Genomic DNA, 22,848 nt, shown 5'->3' on the forward strand with positions numbered 1-22,848 from the left:
TTGTATAGCCCAATATCACAAATTACAAATTTGCCTCAGAGGGCTTTACAAGTGTACATACTGATAAGACAACACACTGTCCATTATATGGAAATGCAGTGGTCGCTATCCTGGCGGTCGAGATCTACCAGGGTATTATTACTATTTTAAAGTATTTTGTAGTATTTTGTTTTTTTTCTCAGATTTTTGAATGATGAGCTTGTCATAATTCACATCCACAAAAGTAAATCAATTCGGACGCCAAATGATAACTATGATAAATGCTAACTTTTTTTGCATCAAAACACTGACAATCTGAATAACATTATTATAATTGTTGTTATAATTAAAAATACATGCGTTAGCCCTATGGTGAATGTGTTCAACTACAAATTGGTTTAGTTTTACGAAGATTATATTTGATTGTTTGATCCGTAAACATAAAGGCCGTATGCACAGGGAGCCCTGGCCGATGGCCGGACAGATATGATCTTTTCAACGATTATTAAATATCAAACATGAAGCCAGTTAAGCACTATTGCTCACACCACAAAGGCAGAAAGGACGCTCACTGGCCGCTTTTCAATAAATGCTTTTCTTAACAGCTAAAGCTTAGAAATTGTAAACTCGTATTTCTATTGTTGTATCAAACTTTATTGGATCATAAGGAGTGCGCGCGCACCGCTTCATCGGTCCCGTTCAGTGTGCGCGCATAGACTGACATGTCACAGGACCACTTGACACCTCGCGCTCACGGAGCAGCAGCGATGCTCCTCTGTGGGCTGGCGGAGTGACGCGCCAGTAGGATGAGATAAAGAGGCAGCGGCAGTCGAGAGCGAGGAACAGCGGAGCGGAGACGCGTCCCGACACCACACTGCACCCGCACCCGCCGTGCCCGCTCAGCTCAGCCTCCTCTCTGAGCTTCACATCGCGGAGGAACATGCTGCCGCTCCGTCCGGCTCATTCACCGTAAAGCTCCGCGGCTTCCACGACCTGAAGCTCCGGCAGGACCTCCGAGTGTAGAGGGAGAATTTAAAGAAGAGCTATTATTGGTAAGTCTTCCCTTTCTTTTTACAAAACCCATCACATATCAGTTTGCCTGAGTTTTATTAATTTAAAAATGGTGTCCACACTTTCATATTTATGTCTCTATACTTTAGACGTAAACAACAGTGAGCAGGAGTTTTAGATTCGCAGAGAGGGTTGGGCAACAGGTGTAGGAGGCCCGTCATTCACTTCTTTAAAGTAATAATCAATATCAGCACACTGGTTTTCTTTACATATCAATGATAACAAAAGTGATTAAAGGGACGGTAGTGCTTAAAAAACAAACTGTTTTAATGTGTTGTCACAGCTGTATTTAAATAGATTGACTTATAACAGATAAATAGTTTTTCCTCAGAATATGTACTGGTGTGTACATATTCTGAGGAATGTCTAAATGTCTGAATGTAAAACATTTATTACTTTCCAAATAGCCTCCAGCTTTGATAATCAACAGCAGATTATGAGCTTAATATAATAAAATCCCTCAACAGACCTCTGACTGACAAAACTGTAGTTTGAATTGTGATCCCTATGAGTCGCACATCTTCACAATCAGCACAGACTGAAGAAAAGAGGCTCTAGAAACACTGCACTCCCGTCCTGAGGACCGGGATCAGATAAGGGGTCGGTGAGGCAGGTGTGACGTGCCTTCTTTTAGAGATCTGGTCCTAGTGGAGGCAGGCGAGGGGCCACCCATGGATCAGACTATTCATGTTTTTATGCGACTCAAAGCTCATTTTACACATGTATTGGTGTAAGTACTCGTTGAGCATTGATGCCCCTTTCAGAGTTTTAAAAGCGGACTAATGTATTAAATGTGTAAGCAGCATGTTGATGTAGTTGACGTAGTGAACTTTTGCTAATGTTAACCGGATCACTTTAATGAAAGAATGTATTAGAGGTTTACACACTCTTTTAAATGATACACAATGCAGTAAAAATGACAATATATTCCTCTAAAATGTAGCGAAGTACAAAGTAACATAACATGGAAAAAAAGATTGATTCTTTATTAAATGTACGAAAGCATTGCACCACTGCTGTGGCTCATTGAACACTCCAGTTTATGCATTTATATTTTTTAACATGGCAGCTAAGGAACTTATCAAATTATCAAAGAACATTTAACCTGTTCCTGTAGTTCCAGAGATCTACTTGTGTTTTTAGAATAAAAGAAAATGAATAAGTTGATTTTTTTACCTTGGGAGGCAGCCTAGAGATATGTCACATCTCAAGAGAGCCTGTGAGCCTCTGTTCTTATCAACGTCATGTAGGGATCGTTTAGTGAACTTACTGCATAATGAAGTGATGAGGCTGTGACGCAAATTTAGTCAAAAGTCCATGTATTGCCCAACAAATGACTGGAATCTGCTCCTAAAACACCCACTCTGTTTATGTTTTCATTTAGCACAATAACTTCATCAGGGCACAAAAATATATATAAATCCCAAATAAAAAACTGAGGACGTGGCCTGTTTATAGGATGTGTTTTCGATGCTTCGGACTTGGTCAGTTCTTTAAGAAAAGAAAAGTTCACATACGTTGATCATTTGTGGAAGGAGAGGTGTGTACTCCACCCAGCCTGATCGCGTTTACATGGAGGTGTGAAGCAGCGTCTCCACAACGAGGCTCTCTGAGGTGCTGTATCTCACAGTCTTGACCAAAGCAGAGGGCCACATGGCTGTTGGGCTATAGAGGCCCCTGGTATGCAGACATCAAAGGGTTAAAGGTGAAGAGCCGCTCAGCAGCACAGCACTTATCTCCTCTAATGACCTCCTAAGTATAAGTCAATTACTTCTGCGTCATGATCAGAAAGGAACAGACCACAGGGGGCTGTTTGAGCTCCACTGCTCCTCATTACAACCACTTCACTGCAGCTTCCCCGGCCTCAGGTCTGAGGTCAAGGCATTTCTAATTTATTTACTACATTTATTCAATCTATCTCTGTAGAGAGCTGCAAAATGTAAACGCCCCCCTCTCTGTCTGTATTGTAACATTCTGAATCTGTCACCTAAACTGCAGGGCAACGTAATAACTTAAAGTATCTTAAAGCAATAAAACACTCACCTGGCTGACTTCAATACACTTTATTGTATTAGTTTAAATATTTGTTAATTCAATTCCATTTATTTTCTATAGCCCAAAATCACAAATTATCCTCAGAGGGCTTTACAATCTGTACACATACGACATCATCTGTCCAGGGACAGCGCTCTGCTCTACGACAAAGCTGCTGATGAAATAAGAAAGTTATTCTTAAATCCAGATTATCTTGAGAGAAACCAGGTTCTCTTCCACACACTGCCTTCCACTATTTCATAAATTAACTAGAGATTTATGATTAAAAATATTTATCATCAGCAAAATTGGTATTACAATTTCTAGGTATTTATATCTATATCATTTTAATTACTTATTACTTGAAATACTTATCAATAGGAAAACTGTTTTTCCCTGCGCAAGGTTTCCCTGAATAGTTCAAATAATAATAAAAGCATTCCATATTATCATTTGTCTCCTAAGTTCAGGACAATATGTTAACAGCTTTGGAAATTCTGCGAGTACATAGACAAGAAAATATATTTCATTAAAGTGACTTCGAAGTAAAATGACTAATTTGGAGAATTGGGCCTTGTCACAGGGTCATTATGATTAAGCAATATTTCTGAGTCACGTATACCCTGGGTTTTACTACAACTACCACAGTACCACATATTCTTTGACTATCTAATGATAATAATAATAACTTTATTTATATAGCACTTTTTAAAAACAAGTTACAAAGTGCTCTACAAAGAGATAAAAAGATAAATAAAATATCGTAATCCATAGAAAGAGTTCATACATAAATAATGACAAGCAAGAAGTGAATTACTGAAACACAGTAATAACAAGAAGATTATTAACTCTTCTTGTTATTACAAAAGAAAGCAATGAAAGCAATTCAGAAGAGAAATCAGAGCTCGTCCGCCTGATCTTCTCCTGCAGGTGTTTCTCGTGTTGTCTTAATCTTTCATAAGGCTTCATCTGAAAAAACACTCTAGTAGTGACCAGTTGTTGACAAAGTAAAAGCACTTAAAGTAAATCTATTACAAACACCAGAGTAAAAAAAGGATTTGATCAAATATATTAATATTATTATTAAGAGAACTAAAAGGTGGGGATTCTGTTGTGTATTATGTGCTTTGGATAATCAAATAAAAGTAGCTGTCATATACCTTTAAAGGAGGAAAAAGTGCCCTCTAAAATGTAGTGGAGTAAATGTATTTAGTAGTTTAAAACGGGAATGTAATGTAACTCATAACTGTATTTAAGTACAGTACAAGCATCATGTATTTTGCCCTGAAATTAAACTCGAGCCTCAAATTTGCACTTAAATGCAGCAGCTGAGTGTGGATCAATAACCAGGTGGCCTGTGTGACTCCTGTCCATCGCACACAGATACCTTATTGTCTATTGTTATTCCTGCTAATCAAACCTGATTTAACAGTTCACAGGTATTTCATTCAGACAAACCGCTCCGGGCAGGTTTCTGGATCCAGGAATGCTGCCAATTGTGTTGGGTTCACTTTTGCAGGCACACACCACTAACATACCGCCATTGTTTGACACCTAAAGCAAAGTTCACATTACACGACTGTCAAAGGCCTCAGCTAAACAACTTACTATCTTATGATCAGGAGTCTGTTAGTCGTGGTGGTTTTCACCCCCCCCGACTGAGTGGTGACAGGGACACTACGAGATCCTTCATCGGCGATCCCAGAAAACACGCGGGAAATGTCACGGGCGTAGCCATGCTTGCTGATGATGTCGTCAGCACACGGCTCACCTGACAGCCTGTTTCCACACGTCCTAACTGTTTCCACTATGTAGATGAGTCACTGCGTTATGTGTTATGTTTATTCAAGCAAACCTCTAGCACCCTCGGCACAACAACAACAACAACAACTTAAGTCTGTATTGCAAATGCAACCCAGAGCTCGGACAGGCCGGCTCCCGGTGCGGGGACCCCTCTGCAGGTTTTCCACTCAGCCTGTTTCTTACGCTCTCTCTAGTTCTAGCACCCTGACAAATCCAGATATTTAGCCCGATAGTTATCTGTAATGCGACTTTGAACAGTTCACACAAAGCACTGGAGCCAATGCAGATTGGTGCAATTCAAAACAAATGTAAAGGACTATACAGGAGATTAGGAGAGATGTCAAATAGTATATATATTTTCATCCAATCCACTAATTTTATACCAAATAAATACATAGATATAACTGCAGTGTTTAGAATATACTTAGTGAGGCATTATTTTGTATTTTCAGCATTTCAAGATGTAGGTTTTACCTTTTGGGTATACATAATGGAGGAGGTTGGGTTAGTTGCTGAGTGTGTAATGCCTCTAAATTTCATGCAGGTACTAGTAGTATACATCCTGTTATAGAGCTGCAACAAATGTTCGATTTGGTAAGTGAGAATTTAGCATCGGACTTGGACAAGGCTGATGTGTGCTTGCAACCAACAGCAAAGGCTGCATGCATAAGCTGTTCGTATCTTCAAGCTGGACTTGATGTGTGTGTTGTTGGTAGGTAGGGGTGGGAATTGGGTACAAACTTTTTTAAATAATTGAATTGTGACATTAAAAGTAATTGGTCTTTGCATGAATTCAATCAGAGCACAACATACATGTACAAATGATCATTTGTAGTTTTAGGGGTAGATGCATTCCAGAACTATTTCTTAACAAACACAGTCCAGTCCTTAAGCCACCTTGACTATAGCTCCATACTTTACACACAGAGATTGATATCCATCTTCTCATCTCAAGGAAACGAATGAGCATGTTTTCCAAATAATTTATTCTATTTAACAAACCTGTACTGATCTTCCTCTTAAAGAGTTGAAGCACTTAGTTTCCACAGCTGATCAAATATAATAACATGTGTGTGTGTGCATGTACCTGTGTGCGTGTGTATATGTGTGTATGTATGTGTGTGTGCCTGTATCTGTGTGCATGTGTGTGTGCGTGAGTGTTTTGCAGACCTCCTGGTCATCTTAATTGCTCTCTTCATTGAATTGACTTCAGAAAGTATGACAAATAATTCAATGTGACTTGGCTGAAAGTTTGCATCATTTCATCTGCTCATGTTTTCTGTCTCTATCAGAAGACCTGTTGGATTCCGTGTCGCAGCCATGGGCAGCAAGACTCTGCCAGCACCAGTCCCTCTCCACCCGTCCCTCCAGCTTGCTAACTACGCCCTCCTCCAGAGCTCCACAGGCCTCCAGCTGCCAGCAGATCATTTCCACAGTATCTACAGCTTCAGTGCCCTACACGCCATCCACCTCCACCAGTGGACACTCGGCTACCCACCTTTTTCCCTGCCCCGCTGCACCATCTCTAAACTGCCTGCCCAGTTCTCCTCCATGGCCTCCCTCCCCATGTTCCCTCACCTCCTGCAGTCCAAGCATGAATCAGCGGGACTGCTGCAGAGCTCCAAGAACAAGCCCCGCTTTGACTTTGCCAACCTGGCAGCTGCAGCCACTCAGGAGGATCATCTGAAGGCAGAAGACCTGAGCATGACGGGTGCCGCCGCCGCAGCAGCAGCACAGGCTTCAGCTCACCATCCGACAGCCAGCCTTGCATGCCTCCTGGATGTTACCAAACTCTCCTCACCGGAGCGCAAGTCCAGCAGAGGCCGACTGCCCTCAAAGACCAAGAAAGAATTTGTCTGCAAATTCTGTGGCCGCCATTTTACCAAATCCTACAACCTTTTGATCCACGAGAGGACACATACGGACGAGAGGCCATATACCTGTGATATCTGCCACAAGGCCTTCAGAAGACAGGACCATCTCCGGGACCACAGGTGAGAAACGTGCCCACTTCATGCAGCAGTGGTCTAGTTGTGGCAACCTTTCTCTCAAGCTCTATTCTTCAGTCTTCATACAACAACTTATTGGACATTGTACCCTTTTTATAATTACCCCCTCTAAATGTCACCGCTTCAAATTTAGGCAAAATCTGCAAATCTGTGTGTTAATTCTCCAGTTGGTCAGCTACTCAGTCTGGGTATACACCCTTTTGCCTTTAGACGTGTTCGTGACGATAACTAATCATATTGATGCATACCGAAGCCTTTAGCCTTTAGACTGAATGTACTGTATCTTACATGTTTGCCTCCTGTTCTACCTAACACAACTAACTAAGTGCTAAGTGTTGGTACTGAGTAATACTGTAAGAATCAGCTAAGACTTGATGTGCCGGTTCCATATACCGCTTAGTGCTGGCTCAAATCAGGCACTGAGCTTTGTTCATGAGGTCGACTAATTGATCTTTTAAAACATGTAACACTGTGTCTACACAGGGGCGTAGTGTGAGTAGTTTCAGTGCTCTATCTGGGTCCGCACAGGATGTGTTCAGGCACTGATTAGAGTGTAGTTCATCCAACTTTTGCCAGCACTCAGAACATAATATATAGTCACTACAGTTTCACACGTAAAACAGAAGGAAATGGACTTGAAGTGTAAAATAGTAGTACAAAATAGTTTATATTGTTAAATGCTAATTGTGAAAAGAATACAATGAATCTACCAAATAGACTTCAACAACTTGCATACCTAGATTGTCAAGAAAAAATTAATGATGTGTCATCAATCAAAATGGTGTTGTCAAGTAAGCTGACATTGAGGGTAATGACTTTGGATCAGGGTAATTTCCATTCGGCAGAGCAGGTTTTAAAAATATTATACATTGTATCTTGTCATTATGCATTTGCTCAAATATCATTAATTAACAATTAGATGATTTGACAAGATTTCTTCAAAGAAAGGCTGTGAAGTCCATGAAATGTTGTGACTGTAAAAGAGGACACAGGATGTTGAATGTTGTCAAATAACTGCACAGTCAAATGTTCTGTGGTGGCTTACTGCCGCTGAGCTAATAAGTTCGATACACATAGAAAAATAACAGACCCAAAATCAAATCAGTGACTCAATGCCTGATTCATTGTAATTAATTTACTTGGTGCTGACATTAGTGGAACACTGACATCATGTTACCATATGTGCAATTGTAGCTTTTTTATACTGACTTCAGGAAGTGTTTCCTACGATTTAAGAATGACCAAATTAAGAATTTGAATACAATTTGGCCCACAAAATTGTCACGATAGTCACACTGTAGTTCGTTCCTTTGAGTTCGTCTGGCATTGATGAAGGAGTCTGTGTTGAGCGATGATGCCAATTCGATGGGAATAGTTCTTACAGCTAAACATGTGAAAATAACACCAGTGTGTCGCAAATCTCCTTCCATGCTTCACTCTGATGGATTCAAAATAGTGGACATCGACACTGTGAAGGGAGTTTCATCAGGATAGAGTAAGCCTCATCAATTTCAAAGAAGTTTCTCTGTTGACTTAATGTAGCAACTACTATCAAAAGTAGACTGTTAACTGTGATGTGTTAAACAAATCCATCCAGAAGTCCAAATGTGTTGTATGCTGTTAGTTAAACAAAGAGTTACAAGCAATAACTGTAGTGGAATAGGACCTAAAGTAGGAACAGAAAGAAAATGGTAAATAAAGTGAAACCACACACCTGCATATTACCTGAAGTGATTGAAACCAAAAAGAACATGAGCAGCCTAAAGAAATATTAAGATAAATAACAAAGGCTAAATACACATTTTGGCAATGTTACTCTAAGATTTCAGGAAATGGTGGTGTCCCACTCGACTGTCTGACTGACACATAACCCTATTTGGGACTCTCTTTAGAGTTTAGAGTTGTGGCCTTTTAGATCAGGCATTACTCCCACCATTGTGTGGCTTCCTGTCCACACAAATGTTACTTCACTGCCTCCATTAAAGTGCAATTTACATCGGCTTTCCCAAGCTTTCCAGTAGGAAAATATTAACTCGCTGCTCTGTGTCCACCCTGCAGGTACATCCATTCCAAAGAAAAGCCCTTCAAATGTCAGGAGTGTGGGAAGGGCTTCTGTCAGTCCAGGACTCTGGCTGTCCACAAAACATTACACATGCAGGTCAAGGAACTGAAGCCAGCCAAGATCAAGTGATCACTCTGCCAGCAGGGAAGGGACGGGGACACTGGAAAAATATGACCAAAGACAACAGTCGGAGAACAACCAAAGACGTATTCATCTCAGCTGTTTCTGTGGGAATACTCATCAACCATTTCACCAGCCAGTTCTTAATGGAATAATGCAGAAACACTGTATGCCTTACTGGATAAGTGTATGCTTAGTTATCAAAGCTTGACTTTTCAATGGATGTGTAAAATGTGAAATGGAAAAAAAAACACGTGTGGCTGCTCAGTGAAATGATTTGCTCAGAAGCTTATAATCCCAAAACTTTTTTTTTTTTAAAGGGACACAACTGTTATGCAATTAATTTTTTTTATAACTATTGAGAATAATCAAGCCATGTTAATACATTTTTCTCCTTTTCAATATCACACCCTAATGTTATTTTTGTACAGATGCATTATATAAAAAATGTATTTTTGCACTTTAACCTGATAATTGATTATTTACATATATCACTGGATTTCTTAAACCTATTTTCAAAACAAATAATTTCAAAATAAAATATTTTACTGTAAGTGGTTGGCTGTTTATCTCAGATTGTCTGAGTGAAATGTTGCTATATGAGGTAAGAATTTAGGTAGGGTGGTATGTAAATCAGTGCAACACCCATTGTTTTCAGTTTATTTTCTACAGCCCAGAATCACAAATGACAATTTCTTTTACAATCTGTACACATACGATCAGGATCAGGAACAACTCCCCAAAAAACCTTTCACAGGGAAAAAACACTCAAAGCACTTTAACACCACATGACATCATTCACCCATTCATATACTGATGGGCAGTAACTAACATTCATACGCCGTAGTGTCTTGCCCAAGGACACATCAACATTCAAATAAATTCAATCACATTTTCAATTCAGACTTTAATGACGTACAAACAGGACCCTATTTTGATCAGCTCTTTTTTACACATGTTTTCTGATAGATAAAGCAGGAGAAGCTGTACACAATTCAGTTTATTTTGTATAGCCTAAAATCACAAATTACAAATTAGCCTCAGAGGGCTTTACAATCTGTACACATACGACATCCCTGTCCCAGGACCTCACATCGGATCAGGAAAAACTCCCCAAAAAAACAGAAAAGAGATTAAGAAATCAGATTAAAATAAATGCAGAGAGACAGTTTGCACGTTCTCCTCATGTCAGCGTGGGTTACCTCCGGGTTCTCCGACTTCCTCCCAAAGGCCAAAGACATGCAGGCTAACAACAGGTTAATTGGACTCTAATTGGACTCTTCGTGAATGTGAGCCCGAATGGTTGTCTTTCTCTATATGAGCACAAAATAAGAATGCAATTTACAGTGTATACACATGCAACACCATGTACTTTTTCTAAAAGCAAAAGGTGTACATGTTTCGGTATGCCCTGAGTAACATTTTATTAACCAACAACAAAAGAATAAAGCATTTCCAAGCACCATTTAATAACTTCTAGAAGTAGACCAAAACAGATGACTGTATGTGGCAGGGGCCAAATGACATGTCACAAGTAGGATCAACATTTCCATAGATTCTAGCTATCCTGACTTTGGTTGGATGTACACGGGGAAGTATTTCACACTGGATCAGCATGTGAGAGAGATGAGGCCTGACAAAGTGACAGATTTTTAGGTATCTGATGAAATTAGTATATTTTGTAGAGAGCTGTTGAAAATATGAAAATTAGAACAATTTATATGGCTGTGAATAAGAGCTACCGGTATTAGTGAGGCAGGTCTAGTTGAAGAAGCCAACACAGTCATCCACATATGACCAATTTCAACAAATATACTAATATACAAATACTAATATAGGGACTTTCTTGTTCCAAACTAATTCTGAGACGAAACTATCAATTTAATGAAAAAAAGAGTTGGGGTTCTGGTTAGACCCTTATTGGTAATAAATAACATTTTAGGAGAGAGTTAAAGATAGGGCTGTGCCAAACCTAAACTCCACCCGATCAAAGGCCTTTTCCGCATCATTCAAAATCAGGCCTTCTGCTGTATTTGAGGAGGATTATAACACATTGAGGAAACATCTTACATTAAAAAAGGCCTGCTTGTTTTAGATGAACCCCTTCTGATCCGCTGAGATGATATTGGGTTACGGTTAGGACCAAATCCAAAAACATAGACAATAATCTGGATAGAAGCTTTAGGTCTACTGACAGCAATAGTTTAATAATATCTAAATGGAAGCTTGGTGGACTTACAGACTAGGTTGTCGAAGTGAACAGCTTTGACTGATCTTTTTTAACTTGAGAGTGCACGTATATTCTGAAATGAGAGTAAAAATATAAATAAAAAGGTGTGTGTATGTGTGTGTGTATGCATGCAGGAAGAAGGCTGCTTGTCCAGGGGAAGTAGGAGAGCTGAGCGGATGGTTGGCCTGTTGCTCACCATTTCTCTCACAGCCAGGAACTCATCAGTCTGTCATTGGCTCCCTGAGAAGCCAGGGACACACACACGCAGCTGAAGATGGCAGGGGATGGTGTACGTGACATAAGGCTTGTTTCGATTTAAGCAGAAGGGACTTCTGCTCCATGGCCTTCTGTTCTCAGGCTGCTGGCAACATTACAGACCTTAACTATAGTACTGAGACAGTAGGGATCAAAGAGCACTGCTACCGGACACTGGTAGGACAAACATGTAGCTTTGTCTCAGCCTACAGACTCCCAAGGTTCCTGATGGGCACCAGTTGTAGCGACCGCCCTCCGACCGCCCTCCGCCGCGTGCCCTTCGGGTACCCAACTCGACACCCTCCATCACTGGAGGGTGGCGGGGGTCATGGTAAAGGTTGTTTGTGGATTATTTCTGTAGTTTTTTTTACACTAAACCATAATCCATTCTGTTTCAGTTTCCACTCTTCATTTACAGGTTTATGGTATTATGGTATGTCTTCTTTATTGTATTATTGTGTTAAAGAAAAAGCTATTTTTCATTATTCTGTCGCTTCAAAATGTTGCCAATTTAGTTCCCATCATGCTTTGAGCAATGTAAACAATGTTACTATGCATTATAACCAAGAAAGGATAGGTTCAAATTTTATAAAGTCTGTTTTAAGATCTGGCTAATCGAATCCATGGATGGAATTTCTGGACCCTACATGCAAACTATTGTTGTGATTTAAGTTCTACTATTGCAGTGCCCGTTTGGGGCATGGTCGTTTGGGACGTGGTTGTTTGGGGCATGTGGTTGTTTGGAATGGGGCCTTGCTTGGCCCTGGAATGCCGCTTGCAGTGGTCTCAAGAACCGCTCATCACTTGTTGACTCCAGGGAAGTCAACAAGTGAATAAGATGTTGGTTGTAATGTCAGTATATAGCATCCAGCAGCAAAAGTGGAGTGCAGTCAATTAACCGCAGCCTGCAAAGTCCCACTGCGAACAACATAATCTCTCAAATCAGATTCGGCATTCTCATCTAGAATCCAAAGATTTTGGCATCAGAAGCATTCTGCTTTCCATCTGTAGTCCAAGTAGTATTGACCAATAACAAAATCTTAGACTTTGGTTATATGTTGGTAAACAGTTCTAGTGGTGATCAAAAGGGGTGGAACTCATTGGCCAAAAGGAAATCTCAAATGTAGCTTTGGTTTGGTTTAAAATTAGCTTGTAAAATGGCTACCTGTAGAACAATCCGGTCATACACGTCGTCTCTCAACTCCAACTATTACATTATTAGTATATTATTAGTATATATTACTAATCGGACTGTAAACAATGAACAGGGCACAGAAAAGGGCGTCTTGGCCTTAATATCTGCTGGCAACACCAGACTCCCAGAAATATAGCCTTTTTTACCCCAGAGGCTTATCCATCATCAGATAGATAGCCAATGGGTTCCGACATTGCAAACAACATGCTCTTCTCCGCAGAGCCCTGAGGCACAGAGCACCATGGTTTGTGTATTCAAAGTGTATTAATATTAAACGTATCGCATGTCCTTGGGAAGTAGATTGTATTATCAGTTCTTGAGATATGTACGGAACAAAACACCGAAAAACAGGCAACGTTTCCTTGCTTTAGATTTAGTTATCAGAAATTACAAATGCTGGGTGGCTGAAGCCACAGTAGGTGAAACTGCAGTATATGATGTAAAGCACTTACTGCTCATTACGGCCATGATGTTACCTCCATGTCCTCTGGACCTAGGGGAAATGTCATTCACTGCTACTGTCCTAACTGAATGATTTAGGAAGGGCTGGCAGAGGGCATGAAGGGGGTATGGTGATGCTTCACTCAGTAGACCTTGCTCTGGACCACTGACACGTTTATGGTTTCCGACTGGCAGGGTGAGTCAGAGGGTGGCAGGATGGACGTACAGTGAACTGATCCCCCCAGACTTCCTCCATAGAGGAAGGAAAAGGGGAGGAAAAGCCCCCACTCCCTCCTTTCCAACAATTATAGAGTAGGATCAGAGCTAAACAGGAAGGTGAAAGCAAGTCTTGATGAAAATCACTTCCACGTGGTTGATGGCCTCTTCACCCTACAACAGGGTTACACAGACATAATGCCATAGAGAGGATGACGACAGCTACCACTGCTGAGGTCTATCAACATTGAATAGGTGATATTGATAATGATACAGCCTGCACCAACATTACGTGGGTCACATTGGTTGCAAAGGTCTTAGCATGTAACTGTTGTCCAGGTATCAGTGGGGATGGTAATGTCAGTTGTCCATTTGGCAGTCAGTCAACACACACAATGGAATTTTGTATGGATATTTTGGTCTTCCGACAATGCTTCCAAATATTTTGTAGCTCCTCCGATCTTTTAGCTCCATCAGGTCAAAACTTCTGAAATAAAACCTACATTTTAGTTTTACACAATATAATTACATTCATGACATTTGACCTCTGCATTAACCCATCCAAAGCATTAGGAGCAGTTCGACCACCAACCACTAAGTTATCTCCAAAACTAACACATACATGTTCTACATATATTACTCATTTCGGGAGGATCATTCTAAAAAAGTTTGGTGACCTCCCCCCCCCCCAACCTTTTCTCTAGTGCAGAGTCAGGCCAATGCTTCTCCTGATAGACAATTTGCTGGCAACATTCCATTTCGGACTACCAATGAGTCACCGTTAGAACAATATCTATATTATAAACAGGCCAATGGTCCCAGGTTCACTGTGTGTGTGGTCTGTAGTAATTTGATTATTAACAGATGTGTGCATATGTACCAAACTACTACTAAAATCTGAAATCGAAAGGGTTTTAAAAAGGTCTTATGTAAACATTACCGGTAGTATAATGAGTCACTGGACAAAGTCAAGTTTGTCCAGTGGGTGACCTTAGAGTAGAGGCCATATGGTCATTTAAATTGATTTATATTGTTTGATCGATGAATGTATGCAGCAGGTTCAGTGGCAAATAGATATCTTAACATCAGAGTTTCTGATATCCATCCATCCATCCATCCATCCATCCATTTTCAATACCGCTTATCCTCATTAGGGTCGCGGGGGCGCTGGAGCCTATCCCAGCTGACATAGGGCGAAGGCAGGGGACACCCTGGACAGGCCGCCAGTCCATCGAGGGCACATGTAGGGACATACAACCATTCACTCTCACATTCACACCTATGGGCAATTTAGAGATCAATTAACCTGCAGCATGTCTTTGGACTGTGGGAGGAAGCCGGAGAGCCCGGAGAGAACCCACGCTGCCACGGGGAGAACATGCAAACTCCACACAGAAGGACCGCTCCGACCGGGAATTGAACCCGCGGCCCTCTTGCTGTGAGGCGACAGTGCTAGCCACTACACCACCGTGCAGCCCAGTTTCTGATATATGTATGTAAATTGGATATTTGATATTTGAGAGTAATGTGCAATGGAGAGACGAGAATTCATCGATAAGGAGAGAGAGAAGAGGAGAGCAGCGTAGTGTATCCAAAACACTCCCCCTGCAGCCTATAAGCCTATAGCAGCATATCTAGCATAAACTATAAGCACTATTAAAGAGGAAAGTCTTAAATCTACTCTTCGGTGACTGTGTCTGCCCCCCGGACTGAAAGTGTAAACTGGTTCCATAAAATAGGAGCTTGATAACTGAAGGCTCTGGCTCCCATCCTACTTTTTAGGACTCTGGGAACCACAAGTAGCCCCGCATTTAGTGCGCGCAGCTCTCTAGTGGGGCAATATGGTACTAGAAGCTCCTTAAGATATGATGGTGCATCACCAATCAAGGCTTTGTAGGTGAGGAGAAGAATTTTAAATGCGATTCTTGATTTTACAGGGAGCCAGTGCAGAGCAGCTAATACAGGAGTAATGTGATCTACTTTCTTAGTTGTTGTGAGTACACGAGCTGCAGCATTCTGGATCAACTGGAGGGACTTAAGAGACTTATTAGAGCAGCCTGATTATAAGGAATTGCAGTAACCTTGTCTAGAAGTAACAGACACGTTACTGTTGCCATACCCTGCCCTTTCCCAGCAGTTTCAGTCCAAGCCTTGGCAGAAGCATCCAATGGCGTGGAATCGGACGACTCCGAGCCACAACCTGGGCCAAGTGAGGATGACGCTGATGGTCCTCGGCAAAGGCCGCCCCTTTTAAGCCCCATGGCACCAATTGGGTGCCGATTTACACATTATAGTTAGACTGTGTAAAACCTTACAATAAACATGAGCAAATATATTGATGTTATAGATCAAATTAAACGAGAACTTGGGCTACAAGAATCAGTACACAACTCAAACACCAACTGAAAGAATTATTAAAATATCATAATCAGCATTTTGTCAGGAGTCAGCCCAGCACGTTTCCGGGAACTAGCAACCCGTAGCTCGTTGCTATCAGAACAAGCCAGATAGCAAAAAGCAAGAGAACTCCACGTAGATTCTAAATATCTTTTCAGAATCCCTCTTTACCAAAGCATCACCGAGATATGAGCCAAAGAACACAGCAACATGAATCGATTTAGCGCTTATAGTCACACATGTTGCTTATCTTTAGCTTTTTATTTTTCTTAATAATAATAATAATAATAATAATAATAATGCATTCTATTTGTAAGGCACTCTTCATCCAAGAATCTCAGAGTGCCACAGAGCCAGTACATGGTTAAAACTAACAATAATAAAAAAAGGAAAAAAAGGAATAGTTCTTCTAATAATAACAAATACTGCTATATTTGGATGCATTGAACACCATAAGTATTATACAAGTGAAATATATGTTTGGTACATGAGAAAATTCAAATTGCCCAAATGCCCATTTCGCCTAATTTATCTGTACTAAATCCTCTCTAACTTTGTTCTGCTTTACTTTTTGAAATTCAAACTTTGCAGAGATACTGGTCCCATAGTGTGCTATGATCTCTGTGGTTTTTAACCTTTCCTTGCATCCTTCCGAGAGATAATCATCCTGAAAGAGCTTTTTTTTCTAGGCGAACCTGGAAATTAATCTTTGCTTACTCTTAACCAGTAACAAATATAATAAGAATTACACATCTGAACAAAAGCACACATGGTTTGCCTTTATTATAACACCACTATTATTCAAATAGCCTTTGTGGTTGCAGAGATACACCCTTTTTAGTTTGGGTATGTTATTTCGAGCAGAAACCTAGAAAATAGCTTGGGGTTTAAAAGGTTAAAGGTCAGTATGGAACAGCGCAGTTACAGGACCCCAGCCTGGTAAAAAGTCCAGGTCCTAGAGGGAACGTTGGTGGGAACCAGATTGTACAGACTGTAAAGCCCTCTGAGGAAAATTTGTAATTTGTGATATTGGGCTATACAAAATAAACTGAATTGAATTGAATTGAACCCAGGTGACTCCTTCCTACCCTAACTTTTCAGTGAAAAATGGCCTCTTGTATCAGGTTCCAAGAAGTAAGGAACAAATCATTGAGCAACTACTTGTGCCCCGACCTCACCGCCCCACAGTTCTGCAGTTTGCCCACACTCACTGCAGAGGTTCTTTTGGCCAAGAGTCTACAAAGAGGTAGAGAACTACTGCTGCAGTTGCCCGGATTGCCAGATCACCGTGCCAAAACCGACTTATCCCGTTGCCGATCATAGAAATCCCCTTTGAAATGGGGGGCATGGATATCGTGGGTCCACTGCCCAAGAGTGCCCGCGGACACCAATATATCTTGGTCATAGTAGTGTAACACCTAGACCATCTGGGTAGTTTTTGTTGACACTGTCTGTTTCTGTTGTGTTTTCTGTCACTCACCTTGTCTCTCGTTTTAGACTCCTCCCTCCCTGTGTGTCGCCCTCGTGTGTGATTGCAGGCCCCGCCTTCAATGTTTCCATCTGTGTCTCGTTCCCCTGAGTATTTAGTCTGTGTCTACTCTTTGTCCAGTGCCAGTTTGTCTCTTAACGTTCATGAGCTTACTAGCAATTTACCCCTGTGTGCCTTCCCGTGCTTTGACCTGTTTCTGTCCACCTCTGACCCTTTGCCTGCCGATTCGGATACTTCTGCCTGCCTGGCTGTCTGATTTCCCATGTACAGAAACCTTCAGGAGAGAACAGCGTTACAGAGTTACAACACATTCGATGAATATGAGTAGTAGGCATGGACCACGATCCAGATTTCCACCTTTCACAGGAAAAAAGGGAAGAAACCTTCAGGAGAGCAACAGAGGAGGATCCCTCTCCCCGGATGGACAGAAAAAAATGTAACTTGTACAGCATGAACAGCGTTACAGAGTTACAACAGATTCAATGACAATGACAAATGTATGAATAAAGGACCACGATCCAGACCTCCACAATCCATGAAACAGAAGGATTTTATAATGCTTTGCATGTCCTAACAGTACTTGAAATTGTCTTGAATGACTTATTGTATTATTGTTTCTGCATGGTAAGAGAGACATAACTTTGTAATTATAATCTTGTCTTTAATTGTAATCTTTTTTAGGTTGACTTTGTAACATCGGTTGTGCAGTTTTGGATGGGTTTGAGGTGAGAGGTCCAGGGGGAGGGAATAGCTATGTAGGAGACTGTCACCCCAAGTCTCTTGCTTGTAGTCAGGAGCTCTGCATCTGAGGACATGGTTTTGCAGTGTAAATGTTGGCCCAAAAGAAATGTGACACAAGAATCCTAACAAGAATCGGCAACTCTTAACGAGTGACCCACAAAAAAAGGACAATTTGTGTCGCTCAGCACAAAAACAAAAGACTGTATTTTGTGACTATTTCATAAACTGTCATGAGACGGTTGAAGGTGTTGAAAGCTGCATTGAGGTCGAGGACCTGAGTGTCCAGAGTCTTAGGAGAGGAGGAGGTTGTTTGTGACTTTGACAAAGGCTGTTTTTGTGCTGTGCTATATGTAAACTGGATTGTAATAATTCTTTGTTGGAGATGAAGTGAGGGGAGATTTGAGATGGGCCGGAAATTACTTTGAAGATGGTGACAGCAGCCAGTTTGAGCGTTTGGGGGAGTGAACCAGAGCTGAAGGAGTTGATGATGTGAGTGTGGAGATAGCTGAGAGAAAGTCCCTAGCAAGATTGGATGGGATCTAGAATACAAGAGGAACTTGTCATTCTGGACAGCATCATTGGGGACAGAGGGGGGAACTGAGACAGGGGCTGAATGTTAAACAGAGGTGGAGGAAGGTGGGTGGAAGAGCAGGTGGGGGAAGTGTCAGTACAAGAAAGGTTACAAGGAGGAGCGCTGACAACAAATTATCCATCAACACTAAAAATTCTAAACTTTGAATCTTGTACTTCACGAAGACCCACGGTGGCACAAAGCCCTACCCCCATTTGTACTCAGAGTGGAATGCACTGCAGAGGGTGGTGAAAACTGTCCAACACATCATTTGTTCTCCACCTCCTTCTATTGAAGTGGTGGCTGGAGAGGGCGCAGCATTCTCAGGAACACCTCTCACCCCCTTTTACTTTAGTGCAGGGTAACTTACCCTACCCTGCACTATACATACTGCAACAGCTGCAGGTTAATACTTCATATATCTTAGCATAATTATTCATAGCTCACTGTTCATATTGTATAAATGTAACATTTATATCCACCCCTTATTTATTCCATAAATTAAATACATTACTTTGCACTGAACTTCTTTTTTCTCTTTCTGTTAAGATATTAAACTGTACTTGTATGTGTCATGACAATATCATTTAATATAATATAATCTTTCAGGTTGGGGTCCAATGGAAATAGAGCTCCCACAGGCTAATGGATGTCATTGGGTCATAGTTATGCCATGCATTTATAAAAAAAGATGACGCTAAACAGCAGAGATCTCTTGAAGGAAGCCACTACAGTCCTGGATGACCTTTGTGTCAGTGGTAATGTTCAAGCACATACACACGTGAAACAAGAACCTATTAACAAACAGTATGTGTGGCTTATTTGCTCTGCCGCTTGTTTATTGACTCTGACTTTCCTCCTGTGCAGCCCTGAGCTCACATTCCCATCGAGCCGGGACTCATCCTGTGCTGCAAGGCCAAAGGAGCCTTGCCCAGGTCCTCTTTTCTACAGTAGTCTGAACATTCACTGATCCCCGGGCAGGAGAGCGATCAGGGTGAGTGGTTCATGCACCATACATGCTGTAAGGGTAAGATACATTCTGGAGGTGGCTGAAAGCTTCCTGCAGCCAGAGACACAGTGCTGTGAGGTATGACAGAGGATGAAGCAGAGTTCAGCAACAAGAGTCCCACATTGAATTGTTTTCTCTAAAAACCTTGGAGACATTTGAGATAAGTTTTCACCCCAAGATGCATCACCATGTCTTCCCCGTGCTTCCCCCTCGTCAGCTCAGCGAGCAGTGGCTACACGAGGAACTCCACGACCCGAGGAGGTGGTGGGTGGTGAACAGTGGAGGCGAAGTAAAACGCAGGAAAAGCATCCCCAGAATCCTTTGGTCGCTGCCAAAGTTAACATACACCAAGGGATTCGGTATCAAAGTTTCCAATATTTGGCTCCACAAACACAATAGCCACTACGAAAACACAAGCCGAGGAGTTCCCTGCTGGCTATTCAAATAGAAAACGTTTAATTATGAACATTTGGGAAATCAAACTGCTATGCCTGAGTACTTTGCACAAGGCTCCCTCCTATGTTTAAAAGCAAAGCTCAAAGTCTTTCAGCAACATGCAAACTCCACTCAGTTTCACCATTGTCATGCTGCTCCATAGGGCAGCGTTTCCTCATTTCAACTTCATTTATGTAGTCAAGATGAAGGCAAGCCTGTTGGAAGAGCCATTGAGTATGATAGTGGGGTTACAGGCAGAATAAAAGTAACATTGGTATGATTTTATTTGATTCATTATGTAATATGTAAATGGTAAAGTATGTTTTATCTTTCGCATCATCCACAAGGCTCCTGATTGCTGTTGCCTGAGGCTGGCTTGGCTAATCAGTGAAGTTTAAATGCTAAAGTGGAGTCAGTTGACAGGGGAACAGAAACATGCTCACGTACTATGGCAAACAGCACAGAATTGACAGTTTGTTGAACTGGTTGAATATTTATTTACATTTTGTCAGCTATTGGAAGTCGATTTGTTGGTGTACAATCTTTAATGTCTCTTCACTCACAAAACATTCAGTCTGATTATTTTCATCAGCTCTACGTCCTCAGCCAGTGTGTTACATGTTTCTGTTATGCCAGGTGCACCGTGTAACTGCTTTTCCTTTCTACTGACACTTAATGTATACACTGTATTAAGCACTGATTTGCTGTGACACAAAAAAGAAGGCCTTGCATATTTTTAGGCATCCCTGTAATGATTTAAGACAGGGTTAATAAATCGTATGGGTGGATATGGAATGTTAAGTATTTAGCATAAAAGGTCTCCACAAACGTAACAATCAATACATGTAACGATTAAAGTCCTTTTGTAACTCTGCTTAATTATTCTTTAGAGGAAGTCTTTCTGTATGCATTTTCTCCAGCAGCTCATGGCTGAGTGTGTAAATTGCACCTTGTATGTAACTTATACCACACAGGGCGATCTCTCTGAGGAAGCCAGGGTATTTGGTAACTTTTTATAAAAGGTACTTCAAGAATAATCCTCCAAACATATCGGTAAAAAAACATTTTGCTCCACGATGAAATTATTTTATACTCATTTCCCGGGTTGCTATTTTTATTAACTAATCCAAACAAAGAAATAAGAAAATCAGTCAATACACTAAGTGTACAATGTTATGCTTAACAGAGAAGTTACCCGATTTGGAAAACCCTGATTTATATTTATTTAAAATCTTTAGATTCTCTTTGTTTGTTTGTTTGTTTTCAGGTTCACAAACAAATTTCAGAAATTAAAACCCAAACTATCTTGCAAGGCAGTTCTAACATATTAAAACATTTTAAATAGAATTTGTTTTGTAAATTGGGTAAACTGAAATAATTGATGTAGCAAAGGTCCGTTGGACCAAACTACTTTAATCAAAACTTACCACTCTTATATGCAAGAGTTAAACAATTAGTCCTGTGATAAAAGCTCTCGTTCTTCTTTCGTCTTGAGCTCTTACCATCCTTTCTTACGCGTTCCTTTGATACAGCATATGTGCTTATGTCCGGGGGTGGCAATGTCATCCTGCCATGCAAACACCTCTTGCATAGCAGCCACAGGTGGCTTTTGCTGCCCTGCAGCTCCAAACCCTCTACAGCCAAACACAACAGCAGTCAGGCCCAAGAGGCCTATGTCAAATAGCCTGTGTAGTGAGTGCACAGAGGTCTGATGGATAATTTTCTTCTTTTCATCTGAAGCTCTTGGTGTTGTGAGTCCTACACAAGCACATTCCTTTCTCCTTGCAGCTGAACAATTCATTATCATTTTGATATTTGGATGTAGTGATGGTTTTCCATGAAAGACAATTAGTTATTACATTAACTTTGTTCAACCCTTTTCTGCTAAGAACATGTGTGACAGATGTGGTCTGGGGCAGTGGTTCTCAACTGGTCTGGCATCAGCTTGAATGACAAGCCCCAAAGATGATGCAGTTTTAACCTGAGATAGTAGAGAATATCACAGTATGCCAACACAAAAAATAGTTATGAATATTCCATTTTACAGTCAATTAAAAACCCCAAAGTGCATCTTAAGGACACAAGGTAATACAACAACAATTCAGTAAATTCAGCTTTAAAAAAAATACTCAACAGTGCTTTCATGCACAAACATGAAATGAAAAAAAACTCCAACAACTGAGAAGTAGTTTGCCTTTCAAGCCGTCGCGGGCCACAAAATGATGTGGCGGCCCGGATTCGGCTTTGAGTTTGACACCTGCGATCTATGGCCTCTACCGCAGAATATAAAAAAATCAGACTTTTAATTTACTATTCCCTACGTTCTGCCTCTTAAACGCAGACTGACCAATCATAGCGTATTAAGGCAGCTCTGACCAGAGTCCGAAAACTAGCCGGCTATGCTCCAAAGACTTTCTTCATTTTTCAGGCTGATTTTGTGTATTCACTGTAAGAACACTGAACAAACATTACTGGTTACAATTGACTTCAACTGAATGGGATCTCGTGATGGTAAACAAGAAATACACAATGTGGCTTGTTTTTTCCTTGACCCTGTGATCGGCACATCTTAGTGATGTCTGCACTTGTGCATATAAAATGTTCTTACCTTTCTGCATCTAATGGCTTTCTGTTGATTATAACTGACCTGCTTAAATGTTTATCATGGATAAAAGAGTACCATCTCAATGTATGCTAGCCAGTGGTGAATAATGGTCCAAACCATCTTGGACATGGGTAGAAGAAAAAATTTGGATCCCAGGTATCTTCAAAGCTTCATATGCAATCCAAA

The 22,848-nt window shown here is 40.9% G+C and overlaps 1 protein-coding gene across 1 annotated transcript; it reads left to right on the forward strand.

The window, feature by feature from the left end:
- Positions 1-698: 698 nt before the first annotated feature.
- Positions 699-9,630, forward strand: osr1 (odd-skipped related transcription factor 1). Its single transcript, XM_034525124.1, has 3 exons — positions 699-1,031; positions 6,180-6,881; positions 8,955-9,630. Exons 2-3 carry the CDS (start codon positions 6,208-6,210, stop codon positions 9,085-9,087), a joined length of 807 nt encoding a protein of 268 aa, XP_034381015.1. The 5' UTR covers positions 699-1,031; positions 6,180-6,207; the 3' UTR covers positions 9,088-9,630.
- Positions 9,631-22,848: the final 13,218 nt, after the last annotated feature.

The sequence above is a fragment of the Cyclopterus lumpus genome, chromosome 22 (genome assembly GCF_009769545.1).
Source record: "Cyclopterus lumpus isolate fCycLum1 chromosome 22, fCycLum1.pri, whole genome shotgun sequence".
Classification (NCBI taxonomy): Eukaryota; Metazoa; Chordata; class Actinopteri; order Perciformes; family Cyclopteridae; genus Cyclopterus; species Cyclopterus lumpus.

Bases quoted from the DNA above. Each gene is read 5' to 3' on its own strand.
- osr1 (XM_034525124.1), top strand. From the start codon at position 6,208: ATGGGCAGCAAGACTCTGCCAGCACCAGTCCCTCTCCACCCGTCCCTC. The intron at 6,882-8,954 runs GTGAGAAACGTG...TCCACCCTGCAG, and splicing joins GACCATCTCCGGGACCACAG to GTACATCCATTCCAAAGAAA.